The 19,642-nt window shown below is 47.9% G+C and overlaps 1 protein-coding gene across 1 annotated transcript in view; it reads right to left on the bottom strand.

The window, feature by feature from the left end:
• Positions 1-1,286: 1,286 nt before the first annotated feature.
• Positions 1,287-19,642, bottom strand: part of LOC120035917 (transmembrane protein 87A-like) — an 18,860-nt gene continuing 504 nt past the window's right edge. The window contains exons 2-8 of the mRNA XM_038982393.1: positions 19,206-19,263; positions 18,651-18,748; positions 18,224-18,340; positions 15,999-16,046; positions 14,448-14,504; positions 1,660-1,810; positions 1,287-1,360 (exon numbers count right to left, since the gene is read on the bottom strand). Coding sequence (XP_038838321.1) covers positions 1,287-1,360; positions 1,660-1,810; positions 14,448-14,504; positions 15,999-16,046; positions 18,224-18,340; positions 18,651-18,748; positions 19,206-19,263 — 603 coding nt within the window. The remainder of the gene's footprint in view (positions 1,361-1,659; positions 1,811-14,447; positions 14,505-15,998; positions 16,047-18,223; positions 18,341-18,650; positions 18,749-19,205; positions 19,264-19,642) is intronic.

Below are 19,642 nucleotides of genomic sequence, written 5' to 3'. Positions count from 1 at the left end.
ATTATAATATGCCATCCTAACTAACATGTACCATCATAATATACCATCCTAACTAACATGTACCATCATAATATACCATCCTAACACGTACCATCATAATATACCATCATAACTAACATGTACCATTATAATATGCCATCCTAACTAACATGTACCATTAAATATGCCATCCTAACTAACACGTACCATCATAATATACCATCATAACTAACATGTACCATTATAATATGCCATCCTAACTAACATGTACCATTATAATATGCCATCCTAACTAACATGTACCATCATAATATACCATCCTAACTAACATGTACCATCATAATATACCATCCTAACTAACATGTACCATCATAATATGCCATCCTAACTAACATGTACCATCATAATATACCATCCTAACTAACATGTACCATCATAATATACCATCCTAACACGTACCATCATAATATACCATCATAACTAACATGTACCATTATAATATGCCATCCTAACTAACATGTACCATTATAATATGCCATCCTAACTAACATGTACCATCATAATATACCATCATAACTAACATGTACCATTATAATATGCCATCCTAACTAACATGTACCATTATAATATGCCATCCTAACTAACATGTACCATCATAATACAGAGCCTTCAGAAAGTATTCACACCCCTTGACTTTCTACACATGTTGTTGTGTTGCAGTCTGAATGGATTACATTGAGATTGTGTGTCACTGTCCCAAACACACAATACCCCAAACTAGAATTATGTTTTAGTGTGAATTCAGCTACTTCAGCATCCCTGCATGTTGTACATATGACCCTGACCCTAGACCTGACCCTAGACCTGGACCTGACCCTAGACCTGACCCTAGACCTGGACCTGACCCTAGACCTGACCCTAGACCTGGCCCTAGACCTGACCCTAGACCTGACCCTAGACCTGACCCTAGACCTAGACCTGACCCTAGACCTGACACTGACCCTAGACCTGGCCCTAGACCTGACCCTAGACCTGACCCTAGACCTGACACTGACACTAGACCTGGCCCTAGACCTGGCCCTAGACCTGGCCCTGACCCTAGACCTGACCCTAGACCTGGCCCTAGACCTGACCCTAGACCTGACCCTAGACCTGACACAGTATACATTCTCCTGTTGTTTTATGTCTCTCTTATTTCCTGTGTATTTCTTTCTCCCAGTTACACTATTTTGATACTGAATACTGCACTGTTGGGACGGACTTGCAAGCTAAGCATTTCACTGTACTTGTGCATGAGACGAATACAACTAGAAACACACCATCATAAGAGGCCAGTCTGCAGGGGAGGAGTATTCACGAGGTCCCTTCATCTCCACGGTCACTGTGAATACACAGACAGGCAGTCACAGACAGGCAGTCAGACAGGCAGTCAGACAGGCAGTCAGACAGGCAGTCAGAGACAGGCAGTCAGAGACAAGTAGTCAGACACAGACAGGCAGGCAGACACAGACAGACACAGGCAGACACAGACAGGCAGGCAGACACAGGCAGTCAGAGACAGGTAGCCAGAGACAGGCAGTCAGACAACGTTAATTTCTCATTGCTCTGCAGACAGTGGGGCACTTCAATGATGAAGCACTAAGTCAAAGGTCTATGTTCATATTAAACGGTAATACTGACTGATAAAGGCCAGGTTTCCCGGGACATCATTAGTCTCCTCCTCCTCTGCTCCAGGGCGCCCCCCGCTGGCATCTCCACGCTGCTGCGGCTGCACCTTCACTATAAACAGGTAGGGGCTGTCGAACCACGCCTTGGCCACCGCACCTATATCCTTCAGGGGGACACATGACAAGACGCTTCGAACACATCCCAAATAGCACTCTGTTCCCTATTTAGACAACGGTGAAAAAAAGTACCCAATTGTCATACTTGAGAAAAAGATACCTTAATATAGAATGACTCAAGTAAAAGTGAGTCACCATACGGACACGCCTGGTACACAAATGGATGACGTCGAGTGTGGAGTAAAAGTATTTAGTTTTAAATATATTTAAGTATCAAAAGGAAATGTAATTGCTCAAATATACTTAAGTATCAAAAGTAAAAAAGTATAAATCATTTAAAATTCCTTATATTAGGCAAAGCAGATGGCACAATTTTCTTGTTTTGTTTAATATATGGATAGGAAGGGGCATGCTCCAACACTCAGACATGTGTTTAGTGAGTCGTCCAGATCAGAGGCAGTAGGGAGGACCAGGGATGTTCTCTGTTTAGTGAGTCGTCCAGATCAGAGGCAGTAGGGAGGACCAGGGATGTTCTCTGTTTAGTGAGTCCTCCAGATCTGAGGCAGTAGGGAGGACCAGGGATGTTCTCTGTTTAGTGAGTCTTCCAGATCAGAGGCAGTAGGGAGGACCAGGGATGTTCTCTGTTTAGTGAGTCCTCCAGATCTGAGGCAGTAGGGAGGACCAGGGATGTTCTCTGTTTAGTGAGTCGTCCAGATCAGAGGCAGTAGGGAGGACCAGGGATGTTCTCTGTTTAGTGAGTCCACCAGATCAGAGGCAGTAGGGAGGACCAGGGATGTTCTCTGTTTAGTGAGTCCTCCAGATCAGAGGCAGTAGGGAGGACCAGGGATGTTCTCTGTTTAGTGAGTCGTCCAGATCAGAGGCAGAAGGGAGGACCAGGGATGTTCTCTGTTTAGTGAGTCCTCCAGATCAGAGGCAGTAGGGAGGACCAGGGATGTTCTCTGTTTAGTGAGTCGTCCAGATCTGAGGCAGTAGGGAGGACCAGGGATGTTCTCTGTTTAGTGAGTCCACCAGATCTGAGGCAGTAGGGATGACCAGGGATGTTCTCTGTTTAGTGAGTCCTCCAGATCAGAGGCAGTAGGGAGGACCAGGGATGTTCTCTGTTTAGTGAGTCGTCCAGATCAGAGGCAGTAGGGATGACCAGGGATGTTCTCTGTTTAGTGAGTCCTCCAGATCTGAGGCAGTAGGGAGGACCAGGGATGTTCTCTGTTTAGTGAGTCCTCCAGATCTGAGGCAGTAGGGAGGACCAGGGATGTTCTCTGTTTAGTGAGTCCACCAGATCTGAGGCAGTAGGGAGGACCAGGGATGTTCTCTGTTTAGTGAGTCGTCCAGATCTGAGGCAGTAGGGAGGACCAGGGATGTTCTCTGTTTAGTGAGTGTTACGTTCCCCAGTTTCTGTGTTTTAGTTTGTATTTGAGTGTGTGTTTCAGGAGATGGCTTCCTGAAGTACTCCCCAACCAGATGATTGGTCGACCCCAGGCTAATTGATGATTGGAGCTGACCCCGCCCCCTCGTCAAGAAGCAGCTGACTCTAATCACCATTGCCACCTGAAGATATAAAGCCAGTGTTCTGTTCAGGAGAGAAAGAGGAATGTTTTGGAGAGATCATTAGAGAGAGAAAGAGATGAGATCAGGAGAGAGATTAGAGGGAGATTGAATATTTAGGAGAGAGATTAGAGAGAGAGGAGAGAAATTAGAGATTAGAGGGAGATTGAATGTTTTGGAGAGATCATTAGAGAGAGAAGGAGAAGAGATCAGAGATAGAATTGAATATTTTGTATAGTGTTGGTTGTATCAGAAAGTGTTGGTATGTACTATATTAGTTGTTGTTGGTAGCAGCTTTGCTATGTCCTGTGTTTGTGAGTGTTTGTGAAATTGTTAATAATTATTCTGTTTCATTTGTTCCCAGGGGGGAAGGGGAAGGCACTTAGGGAGTGCTTAGGCAAGAGGCCCGAGGGCATACATATACCCGTAGTATATTCAATGTCTAGGCACACTAGGTAAGACCTGGGCGGACCACCCCCTGTATTTTGGTTAGGGCACCAGGTGGTGTAAGTTAAGTGGGTAGGCAGGTTAGATAGGAGAGGGGGAGCTTTGATATTTACTTTCTTTCCTTTGGTTCCGTCCAGCCCCTTTTCCCCATATTACCGTGTAGGAAATAAATCCTAGTAAACGGTAAATTCTGCCTTTGTCGTCCTTTCTCGCACCTACGGTCCATACCTCTTTCGCTTCACGGAGAGTTGAGTTGCAGCAGGGAGTTGCGTTCCCTCTTTTTAGAGGCGTGCGTAACATAATGGGGGCTCATCCGGGATTCCATTAAACCCACCGGACCCTGCTGCACTGAGCTCTCTGTGGTTAGTGATTGAGGTGTGATGGTAGGTTGTGAGTTTGGATGACTTGTTTAGTTTGTGTGTTCAGTAGATTGTTGTGTACAAGATGGCTGCCTCAGCCATCTCCAAGTTCATTGAAGCGCCCTCTATTGATTGTTTGTTGAGGTTTCGAAAAGTAGACCTTTTAGCTATAGCTGACCATTATGGATTTGTTATCCCTGAGAAAGCCCTAAAGGCTGAGCTTTTGGTGCTAGTCAGGGAGGGATTAATAAGAGAAAGAATTCTCTCATTGCAAGGAGAGGAGACGGGTAGACCTTCCGATGCCAAGTCGGAGGACAGGGCGAAGGAAGGGGTTGCTCGTACCCCCTTTGCATTGCCTCGATTCGATCCTTTATCTTCTGCTTCAGGTCGTTCAGACGGGACCGCTAGGCTGAAGGTGAGGCTGGCCCGGTTAGAAATGGAGCAAAAAGATAAGGAGAGACAAATGCATTTTGATCTTGAAATTAGGAAAATAGAAGCCGACAAGGAGGTGAGGATCCGACAACTGGAGCTAGACGCTTGCTCCGTTACGACTCCAAAAGCTGCTCATCATCAAGCCCACTTTGATGTAAGTAAAAATATCGCTTTAGTCCCACCATTCCGAGAGTCGGAAGTTGATTCCTATTTCTCTGCGTTTGAGCGTGTGGCCGCTGCGCTGCATTGGCCACTTGAGGTTTGGCCGCTCCTGTTGCAATGTAAATTGTCTGGGAAAGCCCAGGAAGTAGTAGCTGCTCTCTCGCTGGAAGACAGTTTACACTACGAAACAGTTAAAACTACCGTGTTGCGGGCTTATGAGTTGGTGCCTGAAGCTTATAGACAGCGCTTCAGGAACCACAAGAAACCCTCTCACCGTACTTTTGTTGAGTTTGCTAGGGACAAAGAGTCTCTGTTTAATCGATGGTGTTCAGCCAGCAAAGCTAACACCTTTGCTGATATTCGGGAGTTGATGCTGTTGGAGGATTTTAAAAGCAACCTCCCTGATAGAATTGTAGTTCATTTAAATGAACAGAAAGTGGTGACATTAGCCCAGGCAGCAGTGTTGGCAGATGAGTACGCTTTGACACACAAGACTGTCTTTGGTGCACCTCGTTTTGACGGTAGACTGATTACGTCATCAGTGCCTCGTTCAGGTCGCTTTTCCTCTGACAAGCCTTTTCATGAAATCCGTGAATGTTTTTACTGTCACCAAAAGGGTCACGTGATTGCGGATTGCCCAGTTTTGAAAAATAAACCGAAACAGTCCCAGTCACCGTCCCCAAAAAGGAAAAGTTTGGGTTTAGTCAAGTCTTTGGCTCGTCCGTTGGCCCGAGTTCTTGATTCAGCATTTGAGAAACCGGATCCTGTTTATGCTCCGTTTATCTCTACCGGTTGTGTTTCCTTAACTGGAGAACAAGCTGATCAAAAGCCAATTAAAATCTTACGAGACACTGGGGCGGCACAGTCAGTAATCATTACTGATGCTTTACCCTGGTCTCCTGAAACATATTGTGGCTCACATGTTATATTACAGGGCATAGAGACAAAAACAGTACTTGTACCATTACACTGGGTCCACTTAGTGTCAGACTTGGTATCAGGACGTTTCCGTGTTGGTGTAGTGTCTACACTGCCAGTAAAAGGAGTCACATTGCTACTAGGGAATGATATTGCTGGTGGTAACGTTACTCCTGTGTTAGAGGTAGTAGACAACCCAGAAATCAGAATTGCAGATGAGAAATTGGTTCAAGCATTTCCACATGTTTTTCCTGCTTGTGTCTTAACGAGGGCACAATCTCGCAAGCTTGGAGATGTGGTGGATTTGGCTAGTTCCATTTTTGAGAATATTGAAGTAGAAGACAATGCACCGAGTATTCCTTCTGCAAGTCCGACAGTTTTTACTCCTGTAAAAACTAAGGCAGGGGACTGCGAAATCGCGCCCCAATTACATGACATTCTTTTGTCTGTCACCCCTGAGAAGGTGATTGAATGTCAAAAAGGAGACACCAGTCTTCGTAAGTGTTTTGCTTCGGTAATTTCCATTGAAGAAGCTAAAACTAGAGAGACTGCCTACTTTATGGAAGCAGGAGTTTTGATGCGTAAATGGGCAGCTCATGACACCGCTAATGACTGGAGTGAAGTGTGTCAAGTGGTTGTTCCTACACCGTTCCGACAGCAGGTGCTGTCACTCGCCCATGACCAGGCGTGGTCTGGACATTTGGGGATCACAAAGACTTATAACCGGGTCCTTCGTCATTTTTTCTGGCCAGGTTTGAAGTCTGATGTGGTCCAATTTTGTAAAACATGTCACGTATGTCAACTCACTGGGAAAGCGAATCAAACAGTTCCTCGAGCACCGCTCTGCCCGATTCCTGTGGTGGTGGAACCGTTTGAAAGAGTGATAATTGATTGTGTAGGTCCATTGCCGAAAACCAGGTCAGGTAACCAGTTCTTACTAACAATAATGTGCAGTGCTACTCGATACCCAGAGGCTATTCCTCTCCGTACTATTACGGCTAAGACTGTGGTGAAGGCACTAGTGAAGTTCTTCTCTACGTTTGGACTCCCTAAAGTAATCCAAACTGATCAGGGATCCAACTTCATGTCAAAGCTGTTTTCAAATGTGTTAAAGACATTGTGTATTTCCCATCAGGTCTCAAGTCCGTATCATCCAGAGAGTCAAGGGGCTCTCGAACGCTGGCATCAGACGCTGAAGGCAATGCTACGCAAGTATTGTATGGATACCAGTACCGATTGGGATGAGGGGGTGCCCTTTGTCCTATTTGCTATAAGGGAAACCATACAAGAGTCCTTAGGGTTCAGCCCTGCTGACCTTGTGTTTGGACACACCCCACGGGGTCCGCTGAAAGTTTTGAAGGAGCATATCTTATCTCCTACACCCAGCAGCGCCCCTAAAAATGTGTTGGATTATGTCAGTAAGATGCGGGAGAGACTGCACGCCGCATGTGCGTTAGCCCAAAAGTCTCTTTCCTCTTCGCAAAAACGCATGAAGGTGCATTATGACAAAAAGGCTGTTGGCCGTTCTTTTGCACCAGGGGATCAAGTTTTAGTTTTGTTGCCAATTCCTGGCTCATCTCTGTCAGCACGTTTTTCTGGACCATATCTGGTGGAAAAGAAACTCAGTGACACCAATTATGTGATAAAGACTCCAGATCGAAGGCGTTCTTCCCGTGTGTGTCATGTTAACATGCTAAAAGCATATTATGTACGTGACTCTCCAGACAGCTCCTCAAGTAAGCCGGTCCAGCCCGCCGTCTCCAGTGTGGCTGCGGTGGTGCTGAAGCCTGGCTGGGACCTAGAGGATGATAAGGAGGATGGGTTGGAGTTACGCCATACGTTACAGCAGTGTGAACGCCTATGTAATTCAGAGATGCTGAAGAAGTTACCCTCTCAAATGGAACATTTGGATAACGTTCAAACTAAGGACCTTATCCTATTGATAAACAGTTTTCTCAGTGTGTTTCAGGACGTTCCAAGTCGCACGTCCATCTTGGAACATGACGTGGATGTGGGCAACGCTGCTCCTATACGTCAGCATCCGTACCGGGTTAATGCAAAGAAAAGGGAGGTAATGAAAAGTGAGGTAGCTTATTTATTACAGAATGACATGGCAAAACCCAGTAACAGCTCCTGGAGTTCCCCATGTATTCTTGTTCCTAAGCCTGACGGTACGTCCCGCTTATGCACGGACTATCGTCGTGTAAATGCAGTTACAAAGTCTGATTCTTTTCCTCTACCTCGATTAGATGACTGCATTGATAGAATTGGCTCTGCTGCTTACGTTAGTAAGTTAGATTTGTTAAAAGGTTATTGGCAGGTGCCTCTGACCTCTCGAGCTTCTGACATATCGGCTTTTGTTACGCCTGATAACTTTGTACAATACACTGTGATGCCCTTTGGCATGTGTAATGCACCTGCTACATTTCAGCGTCTAGTTAACATTGTGTTTGCAGATGTGCCAAATTGTACTGCATACCTTGATGATGTGGTGATACATTCGTCTACTTGGTCTGATCATCTCTCCACTTTGAAAAGTGTGTTTCAGCGGTTGGAGAATGCTTCTTTAACCCTTAATTTGGCCAAGTGTGAGTTTGGGAAGGCTACGGTGACTTACTTAGGGAAACAAGTGGGACGAGGTCAAGTGCGCCCAGTAACTGGCAAAGTGGAAGCAATTGTTGCTTTTCCTGCTCCCACGACTCGACGCCAGTTGCGCAGATTCCTAGGGATGGTAGGGTACTATCGTACATTCTGTAAGAATTTCTCAACGGTAGTAGCTCCCCTTTCATCTCTGCTTAGTCCCAAGGTACCATTTAGGTGGTCCAAGGACTGTAACCATGCTTTTGAGTCCGCTAAAGCGCTACTTTGTAGTGCCCCAGTGCTTGCCGCCCCCAACTTTGACAAACCTTTTAAGTTGGAGGTTGACGCTAGTATAGTGGGGGTGGGTGCGGTTCTCTTACAGGAAGATGAAGACGGAGTGGATCGGCCCGTCAGTTTCTTTTCCCGTAAGTTCAACTCGTGTCAGTCAAGGTACTCCACAATTGAACAAGAGACGCTAGCTTTATTGCTAGCCTTACAGTTCTTTGAAGTATATGTGGGATCCAGTGCCTTGCCTGTTATGGTCTTCACAGACCATAATCCTTTAGTGTTCTTGAAACAAATGTACAATCAGAACCGCCGCCTTATGCGGTGGGCTCTGATTGTACAAGGATATAATGTACAGATAGCCTATGTGAAGGGCTCAGCGAATGTGGTTGCTGACGCTCTATCACGGGTTTACTAACTGGGGAAGCGTTGGGTTTTGTTATTACAAACTGTATGTTTGCAATTTTTGTGGTGGGCGTGTTACGTTCCCCAGTTTCTGTGTTTTAGTTTGTATTTGAGTGTGTGTTTCAGGAGATGGCTTCCTGAAGTACTCCCCAACCAGATGATTGGTCGACCCCAGGCTAATTGATGATTGGAGCTGACCCCGCCCCCTCGTCAAGAAGCAGCTGACTCTAATCACCATTGCCACCTGAAGATATAAAGCCAGTGTTCTGTTCAGGAGAGAAAGAGGAATGTTTTGGAGAGATCATTAGAGAGAGAAAGAGATGAGATCAGGAGAGAGATTAGAGGGAGATTGAATATTTAGGAGAGAGATTAGAGAGAGAGGAGAGAAATTAGAGATTAGAGGGAGATTGAATGTTTTGGAGAGATCATTAGAGAGAGAAGGAGAAGAGATCAGAGATAGAATTGAATATTTTGTATAGTGTTGGTTGTATCAGAAAGTGTTGGTATGTACTATATTAGTTGTTGTTGGTAGCAGCTTTGCTATGTCCTGTGTTTGTGAGTGTTTGTGAAATTGTTAATAATTATTCTGTTTCATTTGTTCCCAGGGGGGAAGGGGAAGGCACTTAGGGAGTGCTTAGGCAAGAGGCCCGAGGGCATACATATACCCGTAGTATATTCAATGTCTAGGCACACTAGGTAAGACCTGGGCGGACCACCCCCTGTATTTTGGTTAGGGCACCAGGTGGTGTAAGTTAAGTGGGTAGGCAGGTTAGATAGGAGAGGGGGAGCTTTGATATTTACTTTCTTTCCTTTGGTTCCGTCCAGCCCCTTTTCCCCATATTACCGTGTAGGAAATAAATCCTAGTAAACGGTAAATTCTGCCTTTGTCGTCCTTTCTCGCACCTACGGCCCATACCTCTTTCGCTTCACGGAGAGTTGAGTTGCAGCAGGGAGTTGCGTTCCCTCTTTTTAGAGGCGTGCGTAACAGTGAGTCGTCCAGATCTGAGGCAGTAGGGATGACCAGGGATGTTCTCTGTTTAGTGAGTCGTCCAGATCTGAGGCAGTAGGGAGGACCAGGGATGTTCTCTGTTTAGTGAGTCCACCAGATCTGAGGCAGTAGGGAGGACCAGGGATGTTCTCTGTTTAGTGAGTCCTCCAGATCAGAGGCAGTAGGGATTACCAGGGATGTTCTCTGTTTAGTGAGTCCTCCAGATCAGAGGCAGTAGGGAGGACCAGGGATGTTCTCTGTTTAGTGAGTCCACCAGATCAGAGGCAGTAGGGAGGACCAGGGATGTTCTCTGTTTAGTGAGTCCACCAGATCAGAGGCAGTAGGGAGGACCAGGGATGTTCTCTGTTTAGTGAGTCCACCAGATCAGAGGCAGTAGGGAGGACCAGGGATGTTCTCTGTTTAGTGAGTCCACCAGATCAGAGGCAGTAGGGAGGACCAGGGATGTTCTCTGTTTAGTGAGTCCACCAGATCTGAGGCAGTAGGGAGGACCAGGGATGTTCTCTGTTTAGTGAGTCCACCAGATCTGAGGCAGTAGGGAGGACCAGGGATGTTCTCTGTTTAGTGAGTCTTCCAGATCAGAGGCAGTAGGGAGGACCAGGGATGTTCTCTGTTTAGTGAGTCCACCAGATCTGAGGCAGTAGGGAGGACCAGGGATGTTCTCTGTTTAGTGAGTCCACCAGATCTGAGGCAGTAGGGAGGACCAGGGATGTTCTCTGTTTAGTGAGTCCTCCAGATCTGAGGCAGTAGGGAGGACCAGGGATGTTCTCTGTTTAGTGAGTCCTCCAGATCAGAGGCAGTAGGGATGACCAGGGATGTTCTCTGTTTAGTGAGTCCTCCAGATCAGAGGCAGTAGGGAGGACCAGGGATGTTCTCTGTTTAGTGAGTCCACCAGATCAGAGGCAGTAGGGATTACCAGGGATGTTCTCTGTTTAGTGAGTCCACCAGATCAGAGGCAGTAGGGATTACCAGGGATGTTCTCTGTTTAGTGAGTCCTCCAGATCAGAGGCAGTAGGGATTACCAGGGATGTTCTCTGTTTAGTGAGTCCTCCAGATCAGAGGCAGTAGGGATTACCAGGGATGTTCTCTGTTTAATGAGTCCTCCAGATCAGAGGCTAGAAGGGAGGACCAGGGATGTTCTCTGTTTAGTGAGTCCTCCAGATCAGAGGCAGTAGAGATGACCAGGGATGTTCTCTGTTTAGTGAGTCCTCCAGATCAGAGGCAGTAGGGAGGACCAGGGATGTTCTCTGTTTAGTGAGTCCTCCAGATCAGAGGCTAGAAGGGAGGACCAGGGATGTTCTCTGTTTAGTGAGTCCTCCAGATCAGAGGCAGTAGGGATGACCAGGGATGTTCTCTGTTTAGTGAGTCCTCCGAATCAGAGGCAGTAGGGAGGACCAGGGATGTTCTCTGTTTAGTGAGTCCTCCAGATCAGAGGCAGTAGGGATGACCAGGGATGTTCTCTGTTTAGTGAGTCCTCCGAATCAGAGGCAGTAGGGAGGACCAGGGATGTTCTCTGTTCAGTGAGTCCTCCAGATCAGAGGCAGTAGGGAGGACCAGGGATGTTCTCTGTTTAGTGAGTCCTCCAGATCAGAGGCAGTAGGGATGACCAGGGATGTTCTCTGTTTAGTGAGTCCTCCAGATCAGAGGCAGTAGGGAGGACCAGGGATGTTCTCTGTTTAGTGAGTCCTCCAGATCAGAGGCTAGAAGGGAGGACCAGTGATGTTCTCTGTTTAGTGAGTCCTCCAGATCAGCGGCAGTAGGGATTACCAGGGATGTTCTCTGTTTAGTGAGTCCTCCAGATCAGAGGCAGTAGGGAGGACCAGGGATGTTCTCTGTTTAGTGAGTCCTCCAGATCAGAGGCAGTAGGGATGACCAGGGATGTTCTCTGTTTAATGAGTCCTCCAGATCAGAGGCAGTAGGGATGACCAGGGATGTTCTCTGTTTAGTGAGTCCTCCAGATCAAAGGCAGTAGGGATGACCAGGGATGTTCTCTGTTTAGTGAGTCCTCCAGATCAGAGGCAGTAGGGAGGACCAGGGATGTTCTCTGTTTAGTGAGTCCTCGAATTCAGAGGCAGTAGGGAGGACCAGGGATGTTCTCTGTTTAGTGAGTCCTCCAGATCAGAGGCAGTAGGGATGACCAGGGATGTTCTCTGTTTAGTGAGTCCTCCAGATCAGAGGCAGTAGGGAGGACCAGGGATGTTCTCTGTTTAGTGAGTCCTCCAGATCAGAGGCAGTAGGGAGGACCAGGGATGTTCTCTGTTTAGTGAGTCCTCCAGATCAGCGGAGGTAGGGATGACCAGGGATGTTCTCTGTTTAGTGAGTCCTCCAGATCAGAGGCAGTAGGGATGACCAGGGATGTTCTCTGTTTAGTGAGTCCTCCAGATCAGAGGCAGTAGGGATGACCAGGGATGTTCTCTGTTTAGTGAGTCCTCCAGATCAGAGGCAGTAGGGAGGACCAGGGATGTTCTCTGTTTAGTGAGTCCTCCAGATCAGAGGCAGTAGGGAGGACCAGGGATGTTCTCTGTGTAGTGAGTCCTCCAGATCAGAGGCAGTAGGGATGACCAGGGATGTTCTCTGTTTAGTGAGTCCTCCAGATCAGAGGCAGTAGGGATGACCAGGGATGTTCTCTGTTTAGTGAGTCCTCCAGATCAGAGGCAGTAGGGATGACCAGGGATGTTCTCTGTTTAGTGAGTCCTCCAGATCAGAGGCAGTAGGGATGACCAGGGATGTTCTCTGTTTAGTGAGTCCACCAGATCAGAGGCAGTAGGGATGACCAGGGATGTTCTCTGTTTAGTGAGTCCTCCAGATCAGAGGCTAGAAGGGAGGACCAGGGATGTTCTCTGTTTAGTGAGTCCTCCAGATCAGAGGCTAGAAGGGAGGACCAGGGATGTTCTCTGTTTAGTGAGTCCTCCAGATCAGAGGCAGTAGGGATGACCAGGGATGTTCTCTGTTTAGTGAGTCCTCCGAATCAGAGGCAGTAGGGAGGACCAGGGATGTTCTCTGTTTAGTGAGTCCTCCAGATCAGAGGCAGTAGGGATGACCAGGGATGTTCTCTGTTTAGTGAGTCCTCCAGATCAGAGGCAGTAGGGATGACCAGGGATGTTCTCTGTTTAGTGAGTCCTCCAGATCAGAGGCAGTAGGGATGACCAGGGATGTTCTCTGTTTAGTGAGTCCTCCAGATCAGAGGCAGTAGGGAGGACCAGGGATGTTCTCTGTTTAGTGAGTCCTCCAGATCAGAGGCAGTAGGGAGGACCAGGGATGTTCTCTGTGTAGTGAGTCCTCCAGATCAGAGGCAGTAGGGATGACCAGGGATGTTCTCTGTTTAGTGAGTCCTCCAGATCAGAGGCAGTAGGGATGACCAGGGATGTTCTCTGTTTAGTGAGTCCTCCAGATCAGAGGCAGTAGGGATGACCAGGGATGTTCTCTGTTTAGTGAGTCCTCCAGATCAGAGGCAGTAGGGATGACCAGGGATGTTCTCTGTTTAGTGAGTCCTCCAGATCAGAGGCAGTAGGGATGACCAGGGATGTTCTCTGTTTAGTGAGTCCACCAGATCAGAGGCAGTAGGGATGACCAGGGATGTTCTCTGTTTAGTGAGTCCTCCAGATCAGAGGCTAGAAGGGAGGACCAGGGATGTTCTCTGTTTAGTGAGTCCTCCAGATCAGAGGTTAGAAGGGAGGACCAGGGATGTTCTCTGTTTAGTGAGTCCTCCAGATCAGAGGCAGTAGGGAGGACCAGGGATGTTCTCTGTTTAGTGAGTCCTCCAGATCAGAGGCAGTAGGGAGTACCAGGGATGTTCTCTTGATAAGTGTGTGAATTAGACCATTTTCCTGTCCTAGTAAGTACTTTTAAAGGTTTCAGGGGAAATGTATGGGGTAAAATCTACATTATTTCCTTTAGGAATGTAGTGACGTAAAAGTATGTTGTCAAAAATATAAATTATAAAGTACAAATACCTCAAAAAACAACTTAAGTAAAAATACTTTAAAGTACTACATAAGTACTTTACACCACTGTACTTAGTCCACTACTTTTGACCAGGGTCCATATGCTGCCATTTCAGAAGCACACTTTCAATGCAAAACACATTTAGACACAGCCATGACTATGTACAGTGATGATACACACAAAGCCAACAGGCATTTACTCCTGAGGTGCTGACCTGTTGCACCCTCGACAACTACTGTGATTATTATTATTTGACCCTGCTGGTCATTTATGAACATTTGAACATCTTGGCCATGTTCTGTTATAATCTCCACCCGGCACAGCCAGAAGAGGACTGGCCAGCCCTCATAGCCTGGTTCCTCTCTAGGTTTCTTCCTAGGTTTTGGCCTTTCTAGGGAGTTTTTCCTAGCCACCGTGCTTCTACACCTGCATTGTTTGCTGTTTGGGGTTTTAGGCTGGGTTTATGTACAGCACTTTGAGATATCAGCTGATGTACGAAGGGCTTTATAAATACATTTGATTTGATTTACAGAAATCTTATAACAAAAAACACACTATAAAACAGAGTTCTGATTGGCTTACCGGCTTTTCCAGCCACCCCTGTGGAGCGCTCTGATTGGAAGGCCTGCCTTCCTCACTCTAAACAACAGCAGAGTGACAGTGAGTAGACAGATGTGTTATTAATTTGATTTCAATCACTTTTTTGACAGCACCTCTTGATTTGAACAAAACATTCTCTAAATATTTGCCCACGGTAGAAGTAAAATAAAAAGCATAAATACTTTATTTACATAAGTATTCAGACCCTTTACTATGATACTCAAAATTGAGACTAGAGGTACATCCTGTTTCCATTGATCATCCCTTGAGATGTTTCTACAACTTGATTGGAGTTCACCTGTGGTAAATTCAATTGATTCGACATGATTTGGAAAGACACACACCTGTCTATATAAGGTCCCACAGTTGACAGTGCATGTCAGAGCAAAAACCAAGCCACGAGGTCGAAGGAATTGTCCGTGGAGCTCCGAGGCGGGATTGTGTCGAGGCACAGATCTAGGGAAGGGTACCAAAACATTTCTGCAGCATTGAAGGTCCCCAAGAACATGGTGCCCTCCATCATTCTTAAATGGAAGAAGTTTGGAACCACTAAGAATCTTCCTAGAGCTGGCCGCCCGGCCAAACTGAGCAATCGGGAGAAGGGCCTTGGTCAGGGAGGTGACCAAGAACCTGATGGTCACTGACAGAGTTCCTCTGTGGAGATGGGAGAATCTTCCAGAAGGACAACCATCTCTGCAGCACTCCACCAATCAGGCCTTTATGGTAGATTGGCCAGACAGAAGCCACTCCTCAGTAAAAGGCACATGACAGCCCACTTGGAGTTTGCCAAAAGGCACCTAAAGACTCTCAGACCATGAGATTAAAAGATTTAAAGACTTCATTGTTAAAGACTTCATTGTAGCAGATAGAGGAACGGAGGTACCAAGATGTAACTATTTGGCCTGAATGCAAAGCGTCACGTCTGGAGGAAACCTGGCACCATCCCTACGGTGAAGCATGGTGGTGGCAGCATCATGCGGTGGGGATGTTTTTCAGAGGCAGGGACTGGGAGACTAGTCAGGATTAAGGGAAAGATGAACAGAGCAAAGTACAGAGCGATCCTTGATGAAAACCTGTTCCAGAGCCCTCAGGATCTCAGACTGGGGCGAAGGTTCACCTTCCAACAGGACAACGACCCTAAGCACACAGCCAAGACAACACAGAAGGGGCTTCGGGACAAGTCTCTGAATGAGTGGCCCAGCCAGAGCCCGGACTTGAATCCGATTGAACATCTCTGGAGAGACCTGAAAATAGCTGTGCAGCAACACTTCCCATCCAACCTGACAGAGCTTGAGAGGATCTGCAGAGAAGAATAGGAGAAACTCCCCAAATACAGGTGTGCCAAGCTTGTAGTGTCATATCCAAGAAGACTCGAGGCTGTAATCGCTGCCAAAGGGGCTTCAACAAAGTCCTGAGTGAAGGGTCTGAATACTTTTGTCATTATGGGGTATCATGTGTTATTTTAGAATAAGGCTGTAACATAACAACACTTTTATTTTTTAAATCAAGGTGTCTGAATACACAGTATAATACCTGTGGGCTGATGAGGGGCTGATAGGTGCTGAAGTCTGTGTAGTACACCTGGAAGGAGGAATGGAGGGGGGAGGAATGGAGAGGGGGAGGAGGGGAGGAATGGAGAGGGTGAGGAATGGAGAGGGTGAGGAATGGAGGGGGGAGGAATGGAGAGGGTGAGGAATGGAGAGGGGAGGAATGGAGAGGGTGAGGAATGGAGAGGGGAGGAATGGAGGGGGGAGGAATGGAGGGGGGAGGAATGGAGAGGGGGAGGAATAGAGGAGGGGAGGAATGAAGGGGGGAGGAATGGAGGAGGGGAGGAATGGAGGAGGGAGAAATGGAGAGGGTGAGAAATGGAGAGGGGGAGAAATGGAGAGGGGGAGGAATGGAGAGGGGGAGGAATGGAGAGGGGGAGGAATGGAGAGGGGGAGGAATGGAGGGGGGAGGAATGGAGAGGAATGGAGAGGGGGAGGAATGAAGGGGGGAGGAATGGAGAGGGTGAGGAATGGAGAGGGGAGGAATGGAGAGGGGAGGAATGGAGAGGGGATGAAGGGGGGAGGAATGGAGAGGGTGAGGAATGGAGAGGGGAGGAATGGGGAGGGGATGAAGGGGGGAGGAATGGAGAGGGTGAGGAATGGAGAGGGGAGGAATGGAGAGGGGAGGAATGGAGAGGGGAGGAATGGAGAGGGGAGGAATGGAGAGGGGGAGGAATGGAGAGGGGGAGGAATGGAGACGGTGAGGAATGGAGGGGGGGAGGAATGGAGGGGGGAGGAATGGAGAGGGGGAGGCATAGAGGAGGGGATGAATAGAGGAGGGGATGAATAGAGGGGGGGAGGAATGGAGGAGGGAGAAATGGAGGGGGGAGAAATGGAGAGGGGGAGAAATGGAGAGGGGGAGGAATGGAGAGGGGGAGGAATGGAGAGGGGGAGGAATGGAGAGGGGGAGGAAAGGAGAGGGGAGGAATGGAGGGGGGGGGAATGGAGGGGGGAGGAATGGAGAGGGTGAGGAATGGAGAGGGGAGGAATGGAGAGGGTGAGGAATGGAGAGGGGAGGAATGGAGGGGGGAGGAATGGAGAGGGGGAGGAATAGAGGAGGGGATGAATAGAGGAGGGGAGGAATGAAGGGGGGAGGAATGGAGGAGGGGAGGAATGGAGGAGGGGAGGAATGGAGGAGGGAGAAATGGAGAGGGTGAGAAATGGAGAGGGGGAGAAATGGAGAGGGAGAGGGGGAGGAATGGAGGGGGGAGGAATGGAGGGGGGAGGAATGGAGAGGGGGAGGAATGGAGGGGGGAGGAATGGAGAGGGATGGAGGGGGGAGGAATGGAGAGGAATGGAGAGGGGGAGGAATGAAGGGGGGAGGAATGGAGAGGGTGAGGAATGGAGAGGGGAGGAATGGAGAGGGGAGGAATGGAGAGGGGGAGGAATAGAGGAGGGGATGAATAGAGGAGGGGATGAAGGGGGGAGGAATGGAGAGGGTGAGGAATGGAGAGGGTGAGGGTGAGGAATGGAGAGGGGAGGAATGGAGAGGGGAGGAATGGAGAGGGGAGGAATGGAGAGGGGAGGAATGGAGAGGGTGAGGAATGGAGAGGGGAGGAATGGAGAGGGGAGGAATGGAGAGGGGGAGGAATGGAGAGGGGGAGGAATGGAGAGGGGAGGAATGGAGAGGGGGAGGAATGGAGAGGGGGAGGAATAGAGGAGGGGATGAATAGAGGAGGGGATGAAGGGGGGAGGAATGGAGAGGGTGAGGAATGGAGAGGGTGAGGAATGGAGAGGGGAGGAATGGAGGGGGGAGGAATGGAGAGGGGGAGGAATGGAGAGGGGGAGGAATGGAGGGGGGAGGAATGGAGAGGGGGAGGCATAGAGGAGGGGATGAATAGAGGAGGGGAGGAATAGAGGAGGGGAGGAATGGAGGGGGGGAGGAATGGAGGAGGGAGAAATGGAGGAGGGAGAAATGGAGAGGGGGAGAAATGGAGAGGGGGAGAAATGGAGAGGGGGAGGAATGGAGAGGGGGAGGAATGGAGAGGGGGAGGAAAGGAGAGGGGAGGAAAGGAGAGGGGGAGGAATGGAGAGGGGGAGGAATGGAGAGGGGGAGGAATGGAGAGGGGGAGGAATGGAGAGGGGAGAAATGGAGAGGGGAGAAATGGAGAGGGGAGGGGACAGAGATATAATACATCAACCAAGAATTATAAGTCAGTTGTTGGCAACCCCCCCCCCCCAACAACAACAACAACAGAAGAGATGACCAACCTTGGGTAGAAAAAGAGCTGAGCAGTTGTCAAAGTACATGTATCCCTGGCTGTAGAAGCCATTCCAGTCCTCCTTCAGCATGTGATCCAGACCAAACATAGTCAGTGCCTTGTTGTCCTACAGGTAGAGGGAACAACTCACTGAATGGGCACAACAACAAACAAACAAACAAAGGACAAAACAGGGGGGGGGGGGGGGGCATGTCTCTTCTAATGTAGAAATAATGGTGTCTAATAAATGACAGGCAACACACTATGTTGTGGTCCTGCTAGTACAACATTAATGTGATGGCATCGTTGGATACGTAGTACTGCTTCTCTGTGTGCTATTTGTGGTTCGTGTGCAGGGTTAGGATGAGTCTGCCTGTCAGAATATGGGCAGCAGAGAAGAAGAAGAAGAAGGGGGGAAAAAAGGGTATTGTACTCACTGGAGTATTAAAGACTTCATTGTAGCAGACAGAGGAACGGAGGTACCAACTGATGTTGAAGGCCAGGTTGGAATCACATAAAGCCAAGTCCCCCTGGACTGGAGGAGGAGAGGAGAGTCAATGGCAGAAACACGGGGGAGGGGAGGGGAGGGGAGGGGATACAATGCACTGCTACTTGTACTACATTCTTATGAAGGTTATATGAAGTGTAATAACTTGTAACGATGGGGAAAGTGTAACGATGGGGAAAGTGTAACGATGGGGAAAGTGTAACGATGGGGAAAGTGTAAGGGCCGTACCAAGTGTTTTGTAGTGAAATGAAGGATACTGGGAGAAACACAGCCATGTGGTCACTATGTTCCCTATACCTTATAGTGCACTATTTTTGACGAGGGAGCAGATAAGGAACAGGGTGACATTTCAAACGAAGCCCATAAGTAAGTTGCACGACAGGACTAACAGGAAAACCCTGTTAACTACAGCCGTCAAAATCAATATTTCTGGTCTGTATGCAAATTATCTTTGTTGTTGTCGTCTTCCAAGGTGTATACTTACATCTCATAAAGATGGTTGTGTTGGCGTACAATGTCTTCCTGAAGACGGCATTTTGTGACTAAGGAAACGAATAGATCAAGTTACCGTGGCAGCAAGCACCTTGGACAACCTCTTATCAATCATGTGACAGTAAGAGAAGGTTTTATGTAAATAGTTGTCATGGTTGTGAAATACAACATCAGACAACGAGCTCGTTGGAATGTTATCAAGCCTTAGTCTTGCTAGCAGTATTATCTCAACTTAAGAAATACGGAAACTAGCTATACGCAATATTATATTCACTACCAGACCTTAGATGAGTGGTCATGAGTTGGAGCAGACGAGCAGGTACACATTATAGTATATATATATAAATATAAATATATATATATATATTACAGTATTGTTAGGTTATTGAGGACACAGATGAGTCTTCTCGGCTCAAGGAGTAGCGTTAG

The sequence above is a fragment of the Salvelinus namaycush genome, unplaced genomic scaffold (assembly GCF_016432855.1).
Source record: "Salvelinus namaycush isolate Seneca unplaced genomic scaffold, SaNama_1.0 Scaffold115, whole genome shotgun sequence".
NCBI lineage: Eukaryota > Metazoa > Chordata > Actinopteri > Salmoniformes > Salmonidae > Salvelinus > Salvelinus namaycush.
Note: the sequence above shows the minus strand (reverse complement) of the source record. Positions and strands in the feature narration are given on the sequence as shown.